The sequence below is a fragment of the Vigna umbellata genome, chromosome 7, assembly GCF_029865625.1.
Source record: "Vigna umbellata cultivar VRB3 chromosome 7, Vumbellata_1.0, whole genome shotgun sequence".
Lineage (NCBI taxonomy): Eukaryota > Viridiplantae > Streptophyta > Magnoliopsida > Fabales > Fabaceae > Vigna > Vigna umbellata.
Window position 1 is genome coordinate 47,931,730 of NC_142171.1, and position 20,590 is coordinate 47,952,319.

General features: G+C 32.9%; 1 protein-coding gene across 1 annotated transcript; it reads left to right on the forward strand.

Annotated features, from left to right (window-relative positions):
• Positions 1-2,473: 2,473 nt before the first annotated feature.
• Positions 2,474-8,181, forward strand: LOC124825373 (potassium transporter 6-like). The gene is made up of 8 exons (XM_088093844.1): positions 2,474-3,115; positions 3,244-3,733; positions 4,198-4,251; positions 5,516-5,776; positions 5,863-5,915; positions 6,217-6,340; positions 6,432-6,686; positions 6,941-8,181. The coding sequence occupies exons 1-8, from the start codon at positions 3,077-3,079 to the stop codon at positions 8,002-8,004; spliced, it is 2,340 nt and encodes a 779-aa protein (XP_087949970.1). The 5' UTR covers positions 2,474-3,076; the 3' UTR covers positions 8,005-8,181.
• Positions 8,182-20,590: the final 12,409 nt, after the last annotated feature.

Consider the following 20,590-nt stretch of genomic DNA (forward strand, 5'->3'; position numbering starts at 1 on the left):
AAGCTTTGGTTCCTTAAAAACCAAAACATATAAATTAATATAGACTTCTATTTTTTTTTTCAACAAAGACCTATCGTAAAATTTTCAAAATTACTATCACATTTTTATATCTTGTCTACTCTCTCGAATACCTCAAGCAATTATTAATATCTGAATAATGCACATATTTGCAACTAAATTCACTTCGAAATAGCTCAATTACAAATAATAACTACTCAACTATATGTACAATAACAAATATAACGAAATATCTTTAATATATTATTTTCTTATTTATCTTTATTCACAAATGTCCAAAATCCTATATCTGCACCATTCCACTAAAGGGAGTAACACATTTATTTTCATATGCGTTACATCACTTATCATTATTATTTGATCTGTCACCAATTCATCTCTTTAAAGTTCAAATACACAAGAGTTCCACATTTTTAATAATTTGTAAAGAGAAACTCATTTTCTTTATAAGATTAAATGGTATACCTTCCACAAAGTATATAATCCATTGAGAAAGTTATACCATATTCAAATGCTTATTAAAAAAAATTCAATAATTTCTTTTTTGTGTAGTTTTAATGTCATTGTTATCATTTAATTACTCTAATATTTTTAATACTACTATTACTTAGTTTAAATAATGGTAGGTTTTAATTGGATAACTTTATTAATTAACATGTTTTATATTCGTTAACTTTTTGTTAAGAGATCAAATTCATTGTTAATGAAAACTTTATTTTTCCAACTTTATTTTATCAATATTTTCTTGTATTATTGTTTTTTTCGACACTAGGTGATTTTAGGACATTCCTTTACCTCCTCAACCACACAAATCATAACCCGTATTCCACTTAAATCTTGAGAAGAATGAATTGGATATTACAAGCTTATTTTTGTTAAGATAAAACTTTTTTTTTTCTAATTTTCAATTGTCTAAACAAGTTATTTTTTCAGTGATAATTGATTACTATTATCTAAAATGACATAATTTAACACGGAAAATAATTTATCCGAACTTTCTAGATACAACTACTATACTTTTTAGAGGTTACTTAATTCACCAAAATTTATAATAAATTTACGAAATTGTTTAATAACCCCTGAAACGGATAATAATTATGTATAATTTAAAATCTTAAAAGAATCAACATTTTCTATTTATATTCTTTAATCATTTAAAGAAAATATTTTTTTTACCTGATTCAGGAGGAAGGAAAATACATGGTTTTACACTATTTGTATCTCCATTAGCATTTTCCCCTGATGTTATTTTTTTTTTCATGTTTTAAGGTGACATGATTAGAAAAAAAGAGTGGTGGTTGCTATCAAATATTAGGTTCTGAAAAGGACAAAGAAAATAGTGTTAAAAAAGTGGCATGTAGACTTTCTCTGAATATGAGATTCCACTTCGGCCACCGCACAAAGCAATATTTATGGCAAATATGAGACTGTGCTTATACACAACAACACTAATCAATTTTCTATTACTTTGATAACCTATCATCTCTAATTGTCAACACCACCACATTTCTACTATTCAAAACCATAATCATCTTCACTTACTTTATTAACTTAAACAAAATTAAAAACACCCTTTCATTAAATGTCTTAGCTTTATAACAAAAACAACATCTCAAATCAAAGGGTCTCTCATTCTCTGCACTCTCTCTCCAGCTGTTGCTAGAACCTAATTACATTTATTGCTCTTCTTCACATTCTTTATATGCATAACTGGATAGTTATAATAACTGGTCACAACAACATCACCAGTTTCTATAATTATTACCAAAAGAAAGAAAACACCCTTTGGCCCTATCAATTTCAGTGCTGCACAATCACTTATCTATAACAACTCTTTCTCTGTGATGTCTACCATACACAATAATGTCTGTTCTTATCAACAGTTTTAATCATTTGGATTTTTAACACTGTTACTGTCTTGCATAGTTAAATTCATCGGTTACCAATGTTGACACATATTTTAACAAAAAATTAGAATTAATTTATTTTTAAATTTAAAAAATAATAAATATAGTTTTATAATTTAATTCCGTCACTGTTTATACATGTTTTTTAAAGAAAGTGTTGGGAGACAGTGAGAAGAGAGTTAATTTCTGAGGTGGCAGCAATGAAATGTGATGAAGAAAATGGAAAAGGGATAAGATTAATAATCCCTGGTAATAAAAGCATTCCATAAAAGTCTGAATTACAAAACTAAACGTAAACAAATGTAGAAAGATGATAATCACAAATTATTGACTTTTTGTTTTGTGCATTAATCTGAAGTGTTACACAATTGTAATAAACGCTTGCTTGCTACACTCTCTAAAGATCCGAAGCCAAAAATTGCAAAAACGAAGCTAAAACGTGTGACTCGTGTGGAAAAGATCACGCTCTTATCAGTCAGTAATTGCCCAAAAGGAAGACTAAACTTAACCAAACCCTACCAACCCCACCACTAACGTTCAGGTTTTTCTCACTGTTCTTAGAATCCTTCACTTTCTCTTCAACACACACGCAAACTGAACTTCTATTGCCTTTGGTTTTTTTTTTTATTTATGCACACAATTCCTGGCTTTTCGTCTTCGCTTTGAACCTCTTTTTGTTGCACGATAACTTCTCAAATAAGACAACCTTTTCCTTCTTTTTTCTTCTTTCCCCGAACCTCTTCCTTCTTAATTAAATCAAATAATCAAACTCATATTTCGTGTGCATCTTTATTTTCTCCAAATAAACCTACAAGCTGGGAGGGTCCTTTTCTCGTAGTTGAATCTTCTTATTTTACTCTCACATTTTGATTCCTTCCTTTTCTTTAATACCTCGTCATCGATCTTGAAAGTTACTTTTTAGATATTATTATTTTTCTTATATTTATTATTACTATCTCATAAATCGTAATTATTGTTACAATTAAAAAATACAGGTCTAATTTACTTGTTTTTATAATTTTTGAATTAAATAATTCCGCACTCAATATATGTAGCACACATAATTTCTCAATGCTGAACTTGTTTCAGCGATTGTGTGACCTTCATTTTCCCCTGAAAATGTTTCTCTGAGACGCAGGAATAGGCATCCGATGGATCTAGAAGGTGGAACTCGTCGATATTCTGCTAAGGTGAGAGAACCAACCAAACCAGCAATGTTTCAATTTCGATGTGAACAACGTTGTCGTCGTTGTTGTTTTATTGTCGTTGTTATTGTCGTTGTCTGGGAATGTTGAGTTTTTTTTTTCTTTCACTGCAGAGAGAGTCGTGGAGAACGGTTCTGACTCTGGCGTACCAGAGTCTGGGTGTAGTGTACGGTGATTTGAGCATTTCGCCGTTGTACGTTTTCAGAAGCACGTTTGCGGAGGACATTAAGCACACAGAGAGCAACGACGAGGTTTTCGGCGTTTTGTCGCTGGTGTTTTGGACTATAACGCTGATTCCTTTGGTGAAGTACGTGTTTGTTGTGCTGAAAGCTGATGATAACGGCGAGGGAGGCACGTTCGCGTTGTACTCGTTATTGTGCCGCCACGCGCGGGTGAGTTCGCTGCCGAATTGCCAGGTGGCGGACGAGGAGTTGTCGGAGTACAAGAAGGATTCGCGCGGCGCGGCTCCTGAGAGGAGCTTCGCGTTGCGGCTCAAAAGCACGTTTGAGAGGCACAGGGTTCTGCAGAGGGTTTTACTCGTTCTGGCTCTGATTGGGACTTGCATGGTCATTGGGGATGGCATCCTCACGCCGGCTATTTCTGGTGAGGTCAATGATTGTGTTATTGTTTTGTAGAAGCAGTTCCTTGTGTGTGCTTCTATTGTGTTTTTCGATTCAAATTGAAGTTTCGTCTCAATGTTTTACATAAATGTTTACATTGAAGGTCAATATAGTTTCTCGAAATGAAACTCTGATTCTGATAAGAGAACAGACTAAAAGCACTTGAAGAACTCGGCGTAAGTTTTGTCCTTTGACTTTGGAGAAAACTTAGATGCAGTTTTTTTGTGTGTTTTTGGTGTGGTTCTTGTGTTAGAGTTGAAGTTTCATCTTGATAATTCGCGTAATATATGTTTGAATGAAAGATGGACATAGGTTTTCCAGGTGAAACTTTGATCTTGATTAGTGAACAGTGGTAAAAGTACATCGGGGACTGTATGTAAGTTTTGTTCTTTGACTTTCGGATTTTATTGGGGAACTGAGTTGGATTATTTGGATGAATGCTTGCAGTTTTCTCGGCTGTTTCTGGATTGGAGCTTTCAATGTCCAAGGAGACGCACGCATGTAAGTTCAGTTTGATTTTTTGTGTGCCTAATTATTTATTAGTTTGTTTAGAAGTTGGATACTGGTCATAATTGGAAGCTTCATGCATAATTTTGTTACCAATTGATCTAAAGGAGATTCCTGTTGACCTGAGCATGTTTTATTCCATGAAAAAAGTTCTGTTTTCTCCAATAATCTTACATCACTAAAAGTTTCTCTCTTTAGTTGTGTATGTTATATTTTCTCCGCTTTGTGGGTGTTGCTTAGTAGTTTATACTCAATACTCTTCTTGTGAGGAACTGTGCATTAAGTACAAGTCATGTTGTTGCATTTGTCTGTGCATTTTTAGGGTGTCCTATATTTGGTAAGAATCTTCATGAGTCACACGTGAAGACTCACAATCACAGAGAATGCTTTAGGGATTGCATTTAACATGTGACTTAAGCAACCTGTTTGATAGATTGGGTGGACTGTTAAATACTGTGCTGTATCTTCTGAATTTGACACTTTCCATACTGGTCTCACTCAATTCTGGCGATAATTGAAATTTGGGTTGTGTTTACTCATAAATTTTTATTTCAACAGAGTATTTTTGGGGATCCTAACATCAGTTGTGCTTCATGAGCCTAACTCTGCGGCAATAACCAGCTATACTGTGGCTACAGTGAAAACAGTTATTTCAATGTTATCGGTTGTGATTAATAATCAGTTATTGTTAAAATTACGAGTGAAATACAAATGTTTTAGCTAGCCTATTCTTGTGTTTTTGTCGATTCGGCATTGTGTGATTTCTTATCCTATCTGTTTAAGCTTTAAAATAAAATGTGATTATATGATGTAACCTTGTTACTGGCTCTTCTTCATATGCTATTATTTTTGGCTTTTAAGCAACACTCTATTTTTCAAAATATTTCATAATTATAATGATTTTTATTATTTTATAATTTTAATTAAGAATATATAATAAATCCCAAACAAATGTGCCCTTTATCTGATGAGGGGAAATTGCTTGTCTTATAGCTGTTATCAAGTGACAGGACTTCTTTAAACTTGGATGGCCATTACCAACTTTTATCTTTATTTTTTTACAGATTGGAGTTTGATTCTTGAGAATTAGAGAATAAAAGGCAGAAAATTAGTTGCTGGTCCAATGTGCTTTAATTTTTGTTTGCCCATCATTTGTTTTTTTTATTTTTACTTAAATTTTGATATCACTCTTCTATATTATGTGAGAACTGCGGAACATTCCTTGCTGATATGAAGTTTTAAACTTGATGCCTGGCAGATGTTGAAGTTCCAGCTTCATGCATCATATTGATAGGGTTGTTTGCTCTTCAGCATTATGGCACGCACAGAGTTGGCTTCTTGTTTGCTCCTGTAATTATTGTGTGGCTTTTCTGCATTAGTACCATTGGAATATACAATATATTTCACTGGAATCCCCATGTATACAAAGCACTCTCTCCATATTATGCTTTCCAACTCTTGAGGAAAACTCAAAAGGGAGGTTGGATGGCCCTTGGTGGAATTTTACTGTGCATCACAGGTCGGTTGGTCTACTTGATGATTAACTTATATTTTACACATCAGTTTGTTGTCAATATTAATACCATTTCAATTGCACTTTTGCAGGAGCAGAAGCCATGTTTGCTGATCTTGGGCACTTTAGCCAATTATCAATCAAGGTATGGTAATTTATTTGGTTTTTGTTTGCTGTATGATAACGGATCTACCTAATATTATACACCGTATACTGTAAACATGATACAGTAGTAGACTTAGCAATGTGACATCTTCAAGTTTTGCTTTTGTTGGGTCTTTTATCATGACTGGTTCACTTTAAATTGTAATTTATGTTCCTTGACAAGTCTTAACCTCTCTTCCCACTAAGATTAATGAACTAAACATAGTATAACTCTTGTCAGTGTTATTTATGCAGCTCAATAGCTTTTGTTAATGCTTATTTATTTACCATCTCTTCTGCAGATTGCTTTTACATCTGTGGTTTATCCATCTTTAATTCTTGCATATATGGGGCAAGCTGCTTATCTATCTAAACATCATGACATTGAGCAAGATTATCACTTTGGGTTTTACGTATCTGTACCAGGTAGGTGGTGTAATTCATTCTTTTTGCTGGAGAAAGTAGATGATGGGGGAAGTCTCAGCTATTTGACCGTTTTCATTCTTTTGCTTTCCAGAGAAATTGAGATGGCCTGTTCTGGTTATAGCCATACTAGCTGCAGTTGTTGGTAGTCAAGCCATTATCACTGGAACATTCTCAATCATCAAGCAGTGCTCTGCATTAAGTTGTTTCCCGAGAGTGAAAGTGATTCACACATCATCAAAAATTCATGGGCAAATATATATCCCTGAGGTCAATTGGTTATTGATGATATTGTGCTTGGCAGTAACTGTTTGTTTCAGAGACACAAAGCGCCTGGGTAATGCCTCAGGTATGACACTGATTGCTATTCATCTATACATTAATTTTGCAGCAATATGATATGGAACTAGAAGCATAAAAAACATTCATTTCTAAGATGCAATTGTAGTTTTTCTGGGGAATAATGCAACTCAGAAGTTAACTTTGGTATGCAAGCAGACATTTAGTTCTCTTTTTAAGATAATAACTGGGAAGGGGGAGAGGTGTGTTAACGGTATGTGCTTTTTCTGACAATTATATGGCACACTTTACTTTGCACAACAGGTTTGGCAGTAATCACAGTGATGCTGGTGACCACCTGTTTGATGTCACTGGTTATTGTTCTATGCTGGCACCAAAATGTCCTCCTTGCACTTGGGTTTGTTTTCGTATTTGGCACCATTGAGGCTCTCTTCTTCTCTGCTTCTCTTATCAAGTTCCTGCAAGGAGCATGGGTGCCTATAGCGTTGGCTCTTGTATTTCTGACTTTCATGTATGTCTGGCACTACGGCACACTAAAAAAGTATGAATATGATGTTCAAAACAAGGTTTCCATCAACTGGCTTCTCGGCCTAGGTCCCAGCATAGGCATAGTCAGAGTGCGTGGGGTTGGCCTTATACACACCGAGCTAGTTTCTGGAATTCCAGTAATCTTCTCCCACTTTGTAACCAACCTCCCAGCCTTCCATGAAGTCCTAGTTTTCCTCTGCATCAAACACGTGCCAGTTCCACATGTTAGACCTGATGAACGGTTTCTGGTTGGCCGCGTTGGTCCAAAAGAGTTCAGACTCTACCGGTGCATAGTGCGATATGGATACCGTGATGTCCACAAAGATGATGTTGAGTTTGAGAATGATCTTTTGTGCAGCATAGCAGAGTTCATTCGCACAGAAAAAACCGGATTGAGCTCTTCAAATGATGAGCCTGGAAAGGATGACAGAATGGCAGTTGTTGGAACTTGTTCTACTCATTCCCTTTTGATGAGTGAGGACAATGTAGAGAATGTTGAGAATGTAGAGAATGCAGGGCCATCAGAACTGAAGGAGATAAAGTCACCAAATGTTATAAAGCAGCAGAAGAAAAGGGTAAGGTTTTTGGTACCTGAGAGTCCAAAGATTAACACAGATGCAAAGAAAGAGTTGGAGGAGGTTATGGAAGCAAGGGAAGGTGGGGTAGCTTACATTATAGGACAGACACACTTGAGAGCAAAACCAGGGTCTAGCATGGTGAAAAAAATAGCCATTAATATAGTGTATGAATTCCTAAGAAGAAATAGCAGGTCACCCTCCTTTGTCACTGGTGTGCCTCATGCATCATCTCTTGAAGTTGGGATGATGTATCAAGTTTAAATTTTGGTTTCACATAGGATAGAGCTATTTCATGTACATATACTGCATCTTATAGATAGTCATAAGCTACAACCCTTCACTTGGTCAAGGAAACATAGTATACATGTTTTGGTCATTTTTCCCCTAATTAATGGACATGTAATTTGTCTATGGAAAAAGATATAAATTTAAGAATAATTGAGAGAAAATTTAAATTAATGTAATTATTTATAATGACAGAAGTAAAGTTTATGTTTAATATTAAGAAAGACAAAAAGTAAAGTTTAACACGTTTATAGAAATAAAATTTAATTGTTAACTTTTCCCCGGACAATAATAATAGAAGATGGAGCTGCCAAATATTTGCTAAATGCTAGTCGACACAAAAAAAAAAGTATTGATTTCATTAATAAAATATTTAAATCCTGATTTGTAACTTTTTAATCGAAGAAGTTATAGTTGTCCAAAAATAAAGAAATCAAGCACTTAAAAATATGTTTATTGAGTTTTAAGATACAGTTTACTATCATTAGAAAAAACATACACTAACCACACAAATCTTATTTTTCTTATTTTTCTCTCCAGAATCAAAGTTAGAAATAACAATATAAGAATGAATATGATTCTAGACAGCAAACTACGAGGTTGCAAAGATAGATTCCTTGAGTTGTCACAGACATCATTGTTCATGAAAAACATAATGTATAGACATAATAACTGGGTCGTGTTTTAGAGCTGCAATTGCTCACGGGGGCTGCAAACTATTGCCTATCTTTCTCATGGAGTGGTGTTTTCAAATCATTATGTGCCTAAGTCCAAGCTGGGAAGATCACAATAATTGCTTTTAAGTGTTTATTTAAAAATAGTATATGAGAAAATATGTTTAATATCTATTTAACAATGTTTAATATGATTTGATGTATTAAAGTAACTGAGAACAAAATAAATGCTAGAAACATGAATAATTATAAATAATAGTTAGAAGAACTGATACATCACTCGGAAAAAAGTTAATGTTAGAAAAAATAATAACTGTAAATGAAAGTTGGAATCAACTAGTGCAGCACTGAAAATAGCTTAAATGGTACAGAGTATAATAATTATAAATAAATTGAAAATAAACCAGTATAGTTAACATTGGAAATTATTCTTTTATATATGTACTTTATATATAAAAAAATTGTTAAGATGGTAAAGTTATCATTAACCTCTTGGTTTGTTGAAAATGTGACCCAAATTTTCACTTTGGTTTTTCAATAGGACATATTCTAACATGTGAAACCTAGCTATTGATCTATTAGATCTATCATAGAAGAATATCCTGTTAAAGTGACTAACCAGATTTTATATATATGTATTCTTTCGCGTACATAACTTTTTCTACTATTTTATCTTTTATTACAATATAAGATTGTAATAACTACTTTGTATTTTTAATAATTTACGTGTTGGTTTTTTATAAAGTAATTATTTTTTTCAAATATGTGGACACATACACACTAATTTACGTGTTTCTATAAATTAGATTATATATATTCTTAAAATTTATCAAAATAAAATTTTCCTCTCTATTATAAATAAAAAAATATATACATATACATATTTTTAAGAAAAAAATAATAATTATGTATAATTTATTTTTTCTATTTTTAGTTCATATTTAGATGGTTTTTCTATAATATTATATGTTTTGTATAACACATGATCATTTGATAAACAAAATAGATAAAAAAATATAATTATGTTAAATAGAATAAGGTAGAGTTTTTTTTTAAAATTAATATATATATATATATATATATATATATATATATATATATATATATATTAAATCACACAAATTAGATTATTATCTTATTCATAAATTTTAAGAAATATAATTCTAATTAATTTATTAAGAATTTAACATAAATTAAATGTTTAATTCATAATTTATTAATTACCTCACATATTATAAGTAATTAACATATCACACATTGCAAACATTTGATTCTAATGTTAAAAGATAAATACGTTAAATTAGACTTAAATATTTGTACATGTCATATTATCTTCATTATTAAATTATTAATACAACAAAGTTATATAATAAAAGTTCAGTTCACTTCTATCATATGATAAATTCATATGACCTATCAAATATTTTTTTTTCTCACTACAAAAAAAAAATTATAGTAACATTTTTCCATCTTTACTACGTGTTATTCTTTTTATATAATTATAATGTTAATAATTCAATCTATAATATAAATATTTATTATGTATTTATAAATAATTATGTTAATTACATAGCACATGTTGTAACATCCAAAAACAAATTTTTTTATCCTTACCAAAAAAAATATAATAAGGTCTTTACATTAACAATATATTTTTGAAACTAAACTTCTTATTCTACTCTTTAGCTCCATTATTTCTTAGCACTTGTTCATTCTTGGTATAATCCGCTAAACTCATACCATTAAACTTATCATTGCAAAAGTAATAAAAACACACAAACAAACAAAAACAACAAGGGTAAACTAATATTGTAAAAGAATCAAATCATGCAATTATAATTCAGTATATAACATATTTTAGTTTAAAATCAAACAATAACCTAAGCATATATACATGTTCTAGACTTAACAAATCCGGATGCAAGTATTGATATCGAGTTATGACAGGTCATACAAACTCAACCTATCAACTACCAACCAGATCTACATTAGATTTCACTTAACTCAAAGCTTAAACAAGTTTCAAATGATCATAAAAACAAACTCAAAAACACAATTTTTCCATTTGATCATTACCTTAACTTCTCACTCACCAAAACCTCTTTTTTAGACCAAAAACCAACCTATAACTCAGCCTACTCTCTACTTCTTAATACTACATCAATTTTATGCTATTTATATTTCATAACAGCGACATTCACAAGCTCATTCAAGTCCAAATCAAAATCATCAATGTCATCATGCATCAAATAATCAAGCACACTCATCAAAACACAAATAACAATAAAACAACCATTTCAATTATAACCAAATCAACATAACATTATTCCTCACAACATAGCAAACATAAACTCATGCATCATAAACGGAAATCAAGGACAATATTAGTTTCCCTTATTTATTAGATAACTGAACGATCCTAAAAAATCCCAAACAGCTCCCATAGATCAAAGAACACTAATTGTGACTACAAACAACGAAATCATGATTAGGGTATGTTGTTAGGACTACTGATCAACAAAAAACTAACAAGAGAGTTTGCATGACACATGAGAGAGATACTCTTTGCATGTGTCTTAAACTGAAAACTAAATAAAAGAAGCATAAACTAACTTATTCTATGTGAAAAACTGATTGGTATAAAATAGAGAACTGAGTTGGAAAATGCGACTTGGTATGAGTAGTAATTTAGTGAACTGCATGCTTTGTTGATTTAAGGATGCTACTCATGTGTGAAAAATGTTGTATGTATGTTTTTGATGTTAGAGTTGATGTGAATGAACTTGAATTGTATAAATTGGACTGTTATAATAGAAGAGAAATCTTGGTTACTGGTGGTTTGGTAAAAAATGGAGGTTTAAGATAGTAAAAAGGTGAAAAAGGATTATTAAACTGAGTTGGTGGAATTGAGGTTGTCTATGAACTGTTTTGGATTTTGTTTAACATATGGATTGTTAGAGGATTGAGTTAGTAGAGTGTGTTAGTAATGAGGTAGAGTTCTATTTGTGTTAGAACTCAATTTAGAGGAAGTGAAGTAGTGAAAACTTGAGTTTGGTATTCTGTGTGCAATTAGTCAATATGGAGACTCTTGGTAAGTCATTTGGGACTTCTTAAAGTCCCTAAGTTGCTTGGAATTGTGTCACAAATGGTAGAATTCAATTTGAGTCTCTACATTGATTTTTTTTGAAAATTTTTGGGTGAGATTTTGAGTCTACATGTTTAGAATTAGGTTAGAGATGTTTAGACAACCTTAGATAAGTATAATTAAGTATATAACACAATCTCAGAGGGTTAGAAGTTGGGAAAAATAGTTTGAATTGGTAAATTTGGTGTAGGGGGCGTAATTCTGCAGATTTGGTGCTGCAGATTATGCAGACTCGCTGAGCGAGTGGAGTCGCTCAGCGAGTGGTCTTGGTGACAGGCTCATTGTTTACTGATTCGCACAGCGCGAGGGTGTGCTAAGCGGCTAGTTGAGGTCTGGGAGCACTGTCAGTTTTATTAGAATAGCGAATGAGTGCATTGAGCGAGTGAGTTGAGAGCCTGGTCCATTGTCTGGTGAGTTTCGCTTAGCCAGTGATGTCGTTGAGCACGAGTTTAAGGTCTCGTACCACTGGGAGTTTATTTGCACAGCGAGCTGGGTCACTGTGCGAGGAACCTCTGTGGTCACTCAGCGAGGGTGTGCGCTGAGCAACTGGTTCAGGTTTTAGTTACTCTTTAATTCCTTGTTCTAGTTTGATTTAAATGAAGTTTTGGGAATCCATTGTGAAGCATGTATGAATATGTATTATGGTATGCGATTGATTATGTCATGAGTTATGTTTCAAACTGGTGAAAGTAAAGTTCCAAAGTAGAATCTCTTAGTGAGATTCAAGTATGTTTAGAATGAATGCAGGAGCTCAGTCATGGGGGTTGTCCTGAAACTCCAGTGGTCTTTCATTCTCACGTAGAGAGGATTGAACCATGTCGTGAGGAGTAGCAGGAGGTCTTAGTCTTGGAGGCTACCAATATGCTCCAAGGTCCGGTACAGACTAACCTCGTGAGTGTGGTAGGGTGAAACCCATTGGCAGCTTTGCAAAGCAGTAGAAGCCACCACGAGTGCACAACCCGACATAGTTTGGCAATCATTCTAAGTCCGGACGGTCATTTGATTGTGGTGTCATGCATAAAGTGTGTTGTGTTGGAGAATGAATATGTGTGATTGTATGTAATGTAGATGTTAAACATAATGTTTATTCTTTTATTTAAACTAGCTTACCCTGTTGTTTGTGCCCTATGTTTTGTATGTATTGGTGTTCTTTCCTTTGCAATAACCATTCTGTGGGTGTGAGCAGAGGGAAATGAGGTGTCTCTGGAGCAGGCTTTGGAAGGAGGGGACGCTGCTGAGTAGTTAGTTTTATATTAACTCTGTATATAATTTTGTAGTAGTTAGGTTGTATATAAAGTTTTAAATTCTATGATTATTTTGGATGACTGTAAAATTTATACTTTATATCTTAGTCTATAACTGTTATATTTTATCATATCTGTGATGACTCTTAATATAGTTTTATACTATATTTTTGGGGATGTTACAGAAAATGCTTAAAGTAATTATTTTGTAAGATTAAAAATAATTATTGAAATTTAATTTATTTAAATGAGTAATTATAAGTCATGTACAATTCTTTCATTTACCAAGTAAAAAGAAATGTAATGAAAAAATTGCAAATAAAAAATTAGAATTACACAATCAATTGATAGATAAAAACGGTTTAAACCCTCGGATCGTCCTCGTATTTGTTGGAGAATCTCAAGTGGGTCCTCATTTTTTGAACTGACTAAATTGGGTCCATATACTTGTAAAATTGTCTCAATTGGGTCCAAATATTTGAACATTTGAGCCAATTAAGCCATGTCTGTTAAGTTTTCACAAACGGCGTTAAAATTTGCTGACGTGGTGCACACTTAATATGCTGATGTAAAACTATTATATTACGTGAAATTTTTTAACTAAATTAACAGTTTTTGACGTGGCACAAAATTAAATTAGTAATGTTAGGAATCTCTTAGGATTAGAAATTTTTTAAGTAAATAGGGTTAGAGAAAGGGAATTAGGGATTTGATCAGTCAACTCAGAACACACGAGAGAAGACGAAGAGGAACTTGACCCAGCCATCATTCTCCGCCATCATGCAAGCGCTAAACTCGCTCAACCTCCGCGCTTCTCCCTTGGACTCACTTCGCACTCCCAACAATGTCGCCAACAGAAGAGCCGCCGCATTAAGCATGTCTTCTTCGTGTCTGCCACGGCGGTGCCCAAGGTCTCTGCCCTACAGCGCCAGAAGGACCCCAAGAAATGCGTGGTGATCACCGAAATGGGCCGCCGCATTAAGCATGTCTTCTTCGTGTCTGCCACGCCGGTGCCCAAGGTCTCTGCCCTGCAACGCCAGAAGGACCCCAAGAAATGCGTGGTGATCACCGGAATGGGCCTCGCGTCCGTGTTCAACAACGACGTCGAGGGTTATTACGAGAAGCTCCTTGCCAGAGAGAGTGGCATCATCGCCATCGATTGCTTCGACGCGTCCAAGTTTCCCACCCGCTTCGGTGGCCAGATCCGCGGCTTCTCTGTCTAAGGCTACATCGACGACAAGAATGACCGCCACTTCGACATCTGTCTCTACTACTGCATTGTGGCTGGCAAGAAGGCCTTGGAAAGTGTCGACCTCACCACACATAACCTCACCAAGGTCTCTCCTTCTCTCAAATCTATTATTTTTTCACATTTCTCGCTTTTTTTCTTTCTAAAGACAATTTTGTTTGACAAAATCCTATTCAGGATACTAAATGTAAACACTTATCCAAATCGTAGTTTTCCACATTCAGACTACCTTTTTGTTGTTTCTGTTTCAATAGGTTTCAATTGTCCCTGGTTTATATTCTGCAGGATAGTGAGTCTGACATCATCGATGATGTGGGTGCTAGGATCGGGCACGTGATAAGAACCAATATTGGTGGCCGAAATGGTCAATCTAAGCAGGTAAAAAAATAAATTCTGGGTCATTTAGTGTTTGACACAAGTTCTTTGTTTGAGTTGACAGAACCTGTATGGCTGACACAAGTTCATCTTTTCCCTTTTCCTTTTCAGAATCCCTCTTTTCTATTTTCTAATTTTCGTATCTTATCAATCTATTTCTTTTTTTCTTCATTTTTTCAATTCAATTTATTTTTCCATTTTTATTTTTCTCAAAGCTTTCAAATTTCTCTAATGTTTTATTTTTCACTGTGTTATCAGGGCGCCACTTGCAACATTTCCTGTAGTTGCTCGCAAAATCCCGACCATCACTCTTCCTGAGGATGTCTATGTGAAGAAATTCTATAAAAATTCCGACCATCACTCTTCTTGAGGATGTCTATGTGAAGAAGTTCTATAAAAATTTCGACCATCACCGTCGCCGTTGGCGGAGGGGTCCTTTCCGGCCGCGACGCGCCATAACTTCCGGCCTTGAGCTTTCCAACTTGGTCATCCAATGCTCCTTCCTTTGCTTGGGTCGTGTTCGGTGCAAATGAGTGGTTCATCGGAGTTGAAGAGAATGCTCTCTAGGATTCCAATTCATCTTCTGACACTGACCAAATCAATAATTTCCTTTCTTCAACCCTATTTCATTTAAAATCTCCTAATCCGAAGAAATCCCTAATACGAACAATTAAATAATATAACATAACACGTCATATAACACTTCTACAAGACTTAATAACAAATTAAATAACAAATTTCACGTAATATAAGATGTATACATCAACAGATTAAGTGTGCACCACGTCATCACTTTATCTTAGAGCGCGATATCCTCTTCTCTTCTCAAACTTTTCTCGAACGAAGTTTGACGACCATCACATGTAATCTTTCTTTCATTTGATACAAATGCATTTTATTTATGATTTTCGTTTGTTTTGACTGATTATTTTCGTGTTTTTCTTCTTTATAGGCACATTCTGCTTTCTCTGTCATCGATGACAACACTTTATTCCAACAAACTCACCTTTTGAAGGTTAGTTTTCGTTTTCGTTTTGAATAACTTATTTGTTGAACTTGTTTGTTGTTGGTTATTGTTGTTTGTTGTTGATAGTTCTTGGTTTATAAAATACCAAAAATTGAAATTTGTTGTTTTTTATGTTTTTCAGCTCTAGTAGAGTTGTAAAAAAGATCACAATTAATTAAAAAAACAAAAAAAATCATTAACGTTGTATATTAATAAAATTCGACGTCGAATTTAATTTAAGGTTTCCTAATATGACGTCGTTCACGAATTAACCGTTAAAAGTTCAAAATATTAGACGTTGTACATGATTTTTGTACTAATGTGATTGTAATTACGGGTTGTTTAATAGTTGAGATGGAGATGATAAATATATCACGTGATCTTCTCCGTCATAAAGAAAAAATGTTATAAACACCTTTCTATATTCAAATCATATATTTAAGTATTCAAATCATATATTTAAGTGTAAATCCAACCACTATAAATAGTTATTCTTAAATTCTAATTTAGTGAAAAAATATTTAATATTTATTAACTTGCCCTAACAATAAAAGTAAAGAAGGCACAACTATTTTTATATATATTTTCCAATAATTTAACATAAAATTTGTTTCAAATTGTGAAATTTTCTAATCTACTAAAATATAATTTCATTTTGAGGTAGTGTAAATAGAATTAACTAAACAATTTGCATACGTATAAGGAGACAAGCACACTTAATATGAATATAACCCCACTCTTTACTTACAATTATATATAAAGTGTTGATACAAACTACAAAATTCAAATATTGTTTGATCATTTTCCAAAAGGAAGTATAAAAGATAATTCTAAAATCACATTATTTTTCTCGAAATAACTCATAATATTTAGGTTTAATTAACAATTTGATCCTCTATTTATGATTTTTAATTGTTTTGCACTAGTGCACTAAGAGGAAACGGTACCGGCTAATTTCACTCATAGGCAACGGTTCCTGAACCGAGGCATATTCAGGCGAGGCAAAAAGTGATAGACTCTTTACCTCGGTTCCAAACCGAGTTATTTTGTCTGTCTCTACGGCCTCGGTTAGAACCTGAACCGAGGTAGTAGGATCTTTTTTTTTTCTTTAGCGTGCTTCGGTTCTGATTTCAATTTCAGATTCTAATTTCAAACCCCAAACTAAAAAACGTTAAAAATGAACAAGACCCGCGCTTGGAGAGAATAATCCGAGGACATAACCACGCTGTTTCACAAACTCAACAAACTCAGATAACACAACTGGAACCCCAAAATTAGATGAATAGTTGAAACCCTAAGTTGCAAAAATAAGAACAAAAACCCCAAATCTGAAAATGAAAACCTAATTCTCCAATTCTCAATTTCAGAAACCCTAAAATGCCAAATCGAAAAACGATTCACTCCGCTGCCGCCTTCCTCGCAACGCGCCACCACTCTCCTCGCACAATCGTCTCCATAGAAGAAGTCGGAGTTGGAACCTTCGCGGAAGCGCTGCCGCTATCAAACGTGACCTCGTCGCGCCTCGACACTATCAGACGCGACCTCGTCGCGCCTCGCCACTATCAGACGCGACCTCGCCGCGTCTCTCCACGTCTTCGCTGGCCACTCACCTCCATCACAACACTCTCGTTGCTCGTCTGCATTCAAGGGAAGAAGAGAAAGGGAAGAAGCTTCAGCCTATATTGCCTTGCTGCTGGTGCGCGTTCAAGGGAAAGAGGAGGATCTGGGCTTGCTCCGAAAGGGATCTGGTGCGCCTTCAAGGGAAAGAGGAGGATCTGGTGCGCGTTCAAGGGAAAGAAGCTTCACCCTTAATTAGGTCACTAGGCTCACTTGGAATCAGAAAGAGAAAGGATTTGGGCCTATACGACCTCAGTTCAAAATATAACAGAGGTAATATTACTATAGTGTTTCTGTTTCGGTTCTTCAACCTAACCGGTGCCTATTAATATTGACTTGACTGACTTGACGTGTTGCAAGCTTGTTTCAGGTCTTTATGCTTTGGTTCTGCGTGCAACCGAAGCAGTATCACGTTTTCTGACCATTTCAAACGAAAAGCCTTTAAAGTTAGTATATGTTTAGGCACCGGTTGTCTTTGAAACCGAAGTGGTAGAGCTGTTTTGCACCAGTCTTCTTTGAACCGAGGCCTATAAGGTCTCCTTAATTGCGAAACTGCCACTACGTCTGGATAGACAGCGGTTTGGTGTAAAGAGAGGTCCAATGTGCAAGTTTAAAAGCACATTTTGTACTAGTGTTGGTTTATATATTTGTTTTTAAATCAATTGAATTTAAGTATTTATTAAATAAAATCAATATGATATGTTTTATTAAATTAGCATTCACACTATTTATAAGATTTGGTTAATAATTTAGTTTTTATATGTTTTTTAACTCGATTAAATGTATATTTTGTTTAAATAGAGACAATGATCTCTTTTATAAAATCAACATTAGTATCACTAGGAAGTAATCACGTATGAATCCAAAGATTCTTCTTCTTTCCTAACCTTTTTGTTCTTCAACAATCCAATTTTATGGAGATCACCTCCTTTACATTTCTTCGTTTTTGTTTATTGGATTCTCGAAGATAAACACATGACCTCAAATGTGATTTTTGGATTCGTCCCAAAAATGATAATATTGTCTTCATATAAAAATATAAAAATTGAATTAGAAAAATAATATATTATCTAATTTTATTGAATTGATATATTATCACCTTTAAAATGAACATCAATTTAATATAAGGAATCAATTAATTTTATTTAAGAAAATATTGAAAAATTAAATCTAATTTCTAAAATAATTGTTTAACTTTTATAAAAGTGACTTTTTTTATTATCTGTTTTAAAAAAGATTGTAAAATAGGATTTTAAAATTTAAAAAATACGACTTTCAAAATATATACATCTTTAAAATAAGTTTTCCAACATAAACTTATTTTGAACTTAAATATGTTAAGATAATATTATTCAGTCATTTAGGGTGTGTTCACTTTGTGAAGATGATTTGAGGGAGAGGAAGTGGATGAATTTGAAGATATTTGAGAGTTAATTTTTTGTTGTTTGTTTGAGTAGATTTGGAGGTGAATGAGAATGGATTTGGAAGTAAAGTTATTAGTGTAGGATTTGACCGATGTGACAGATAAAAAAATGGTTTAATTGGTGGAAATTGAATATTACCAAAATACTCTTAGTAGTAAAAGTAATATAAAATGATAATTGTTAGTATTATATATAATTGTAAAAATTATTATAAAGAGAAAAAAAATAAAAAATCATTTTTAAAATTCCATTATTATTATTATTATTATTAAATTATGTGTGTAAATCTTTACATTCAAAAGTGATGAATACTGTAAGGATAAAATTGAGAATTGACATGAATCGTTGCAAATCTTCACAATGGATGAAAGATAAAAAAATTTCATTCTCCCACAAATGAGCACTTTCAATTATGCGCAAATCCTTTAAATTAAACGCAAAACTCATTTAAATTCCGTCATAACAAATCAACTGTCAATATAGTTTTCCACTAAAGCGAACACAGACTTAATGCATTATCCAGAAAATAGTTTTATCCTTAAAAAAGATTTTGTGTGAAAAGATTAAAATAGTAAGATATATTTAAAAACTTTTTTTACAACATATTTTTTTCTCTCTTTTTCCTTGCGTAGAACGTTTCCTCTTTCTTCTTAGCTTTGCACAGTTGCGATGGTGTAGTGACGAAGATGATAACGGTAACAGCACAATATTGGTGTGATGCACTAAATAAAGGTACTTTAATCATGATAAGGGGTGCAAGAAGCTGAAAAAAAAAGATAATGATAATAAACATATTTTTTTAACAACATTTAGATGTGTATTACTTTTTATTAATTTTAAAGTACATTAACACAATATCAAATAAATAATAAATTAATAAAAAAATAATATGTATACTTTATTAAAATATTATTAAAAAAAATTATGTAAAAGTATTTTTTTTTATAAAAAATATCATGCATAGATAAGGTCTAATCCAGCAACACGGACAGGTGCCGGTTACACCAATTTCTATCCTCTTGCACGGTTTAGTCCCTTCAAACCGTTCCACTGTGACGTGGCTTATATGATCACATAATCTTGACACGTGTGCGTTGGTGAATTATACTATTTAGGATGCGAAAAATGGTAAGAGTTGAACATATTTATATATCCCTTTTCTCTTTAAAAATTTACATCAAGTTACACAATGATGTGATTGAGATCTTAGATTCAACCATTTGTTTTGTTCTTCTGGTTATTTATAAGTTGTTTTTGACTGAAAAATGAAAAAACAAAAAAAAAAACTTGTTGACAACATCTTTTCATCATCACATTTCTTAATTGTAATTAAACACACCACTAAAATTAAATTAATAGTAAAAAAACTTAAATAATTTGTCTAAAACTACAGATTCAAATGCTCTTGTCATCATTATAAAAATAAAAGCTTTTAATGTTAAAGTCAACCTCTATTTCAGAGCTAATTAATGTTGATAAATAGGCATATGATCCAAGCTTGGTTCTTTTGTTTCAGCCACCTACCAAACTTGCCTTTTAAGATTTAACTATTTTAGCATTAAAATGTTACCCAACCACCAGATTAGCCTAATACAATAGTTAATTACTATTAATAGCTTATATATTAATATAAATTAATACTTTAATATTAATTTATATTATGGTATTTTGTTTCATTTTTGTCGTGCATAATTAATCCATCTCTTTTTTTTACCACTTTTCTTCTATTTCAATGATAAGGTATTAATATTAGTCATTAAAAACATTCCAAAATTTAATAACTAAATTAAATTACAACTAGGTTTGACCTTTTACATTCTCAGAATAT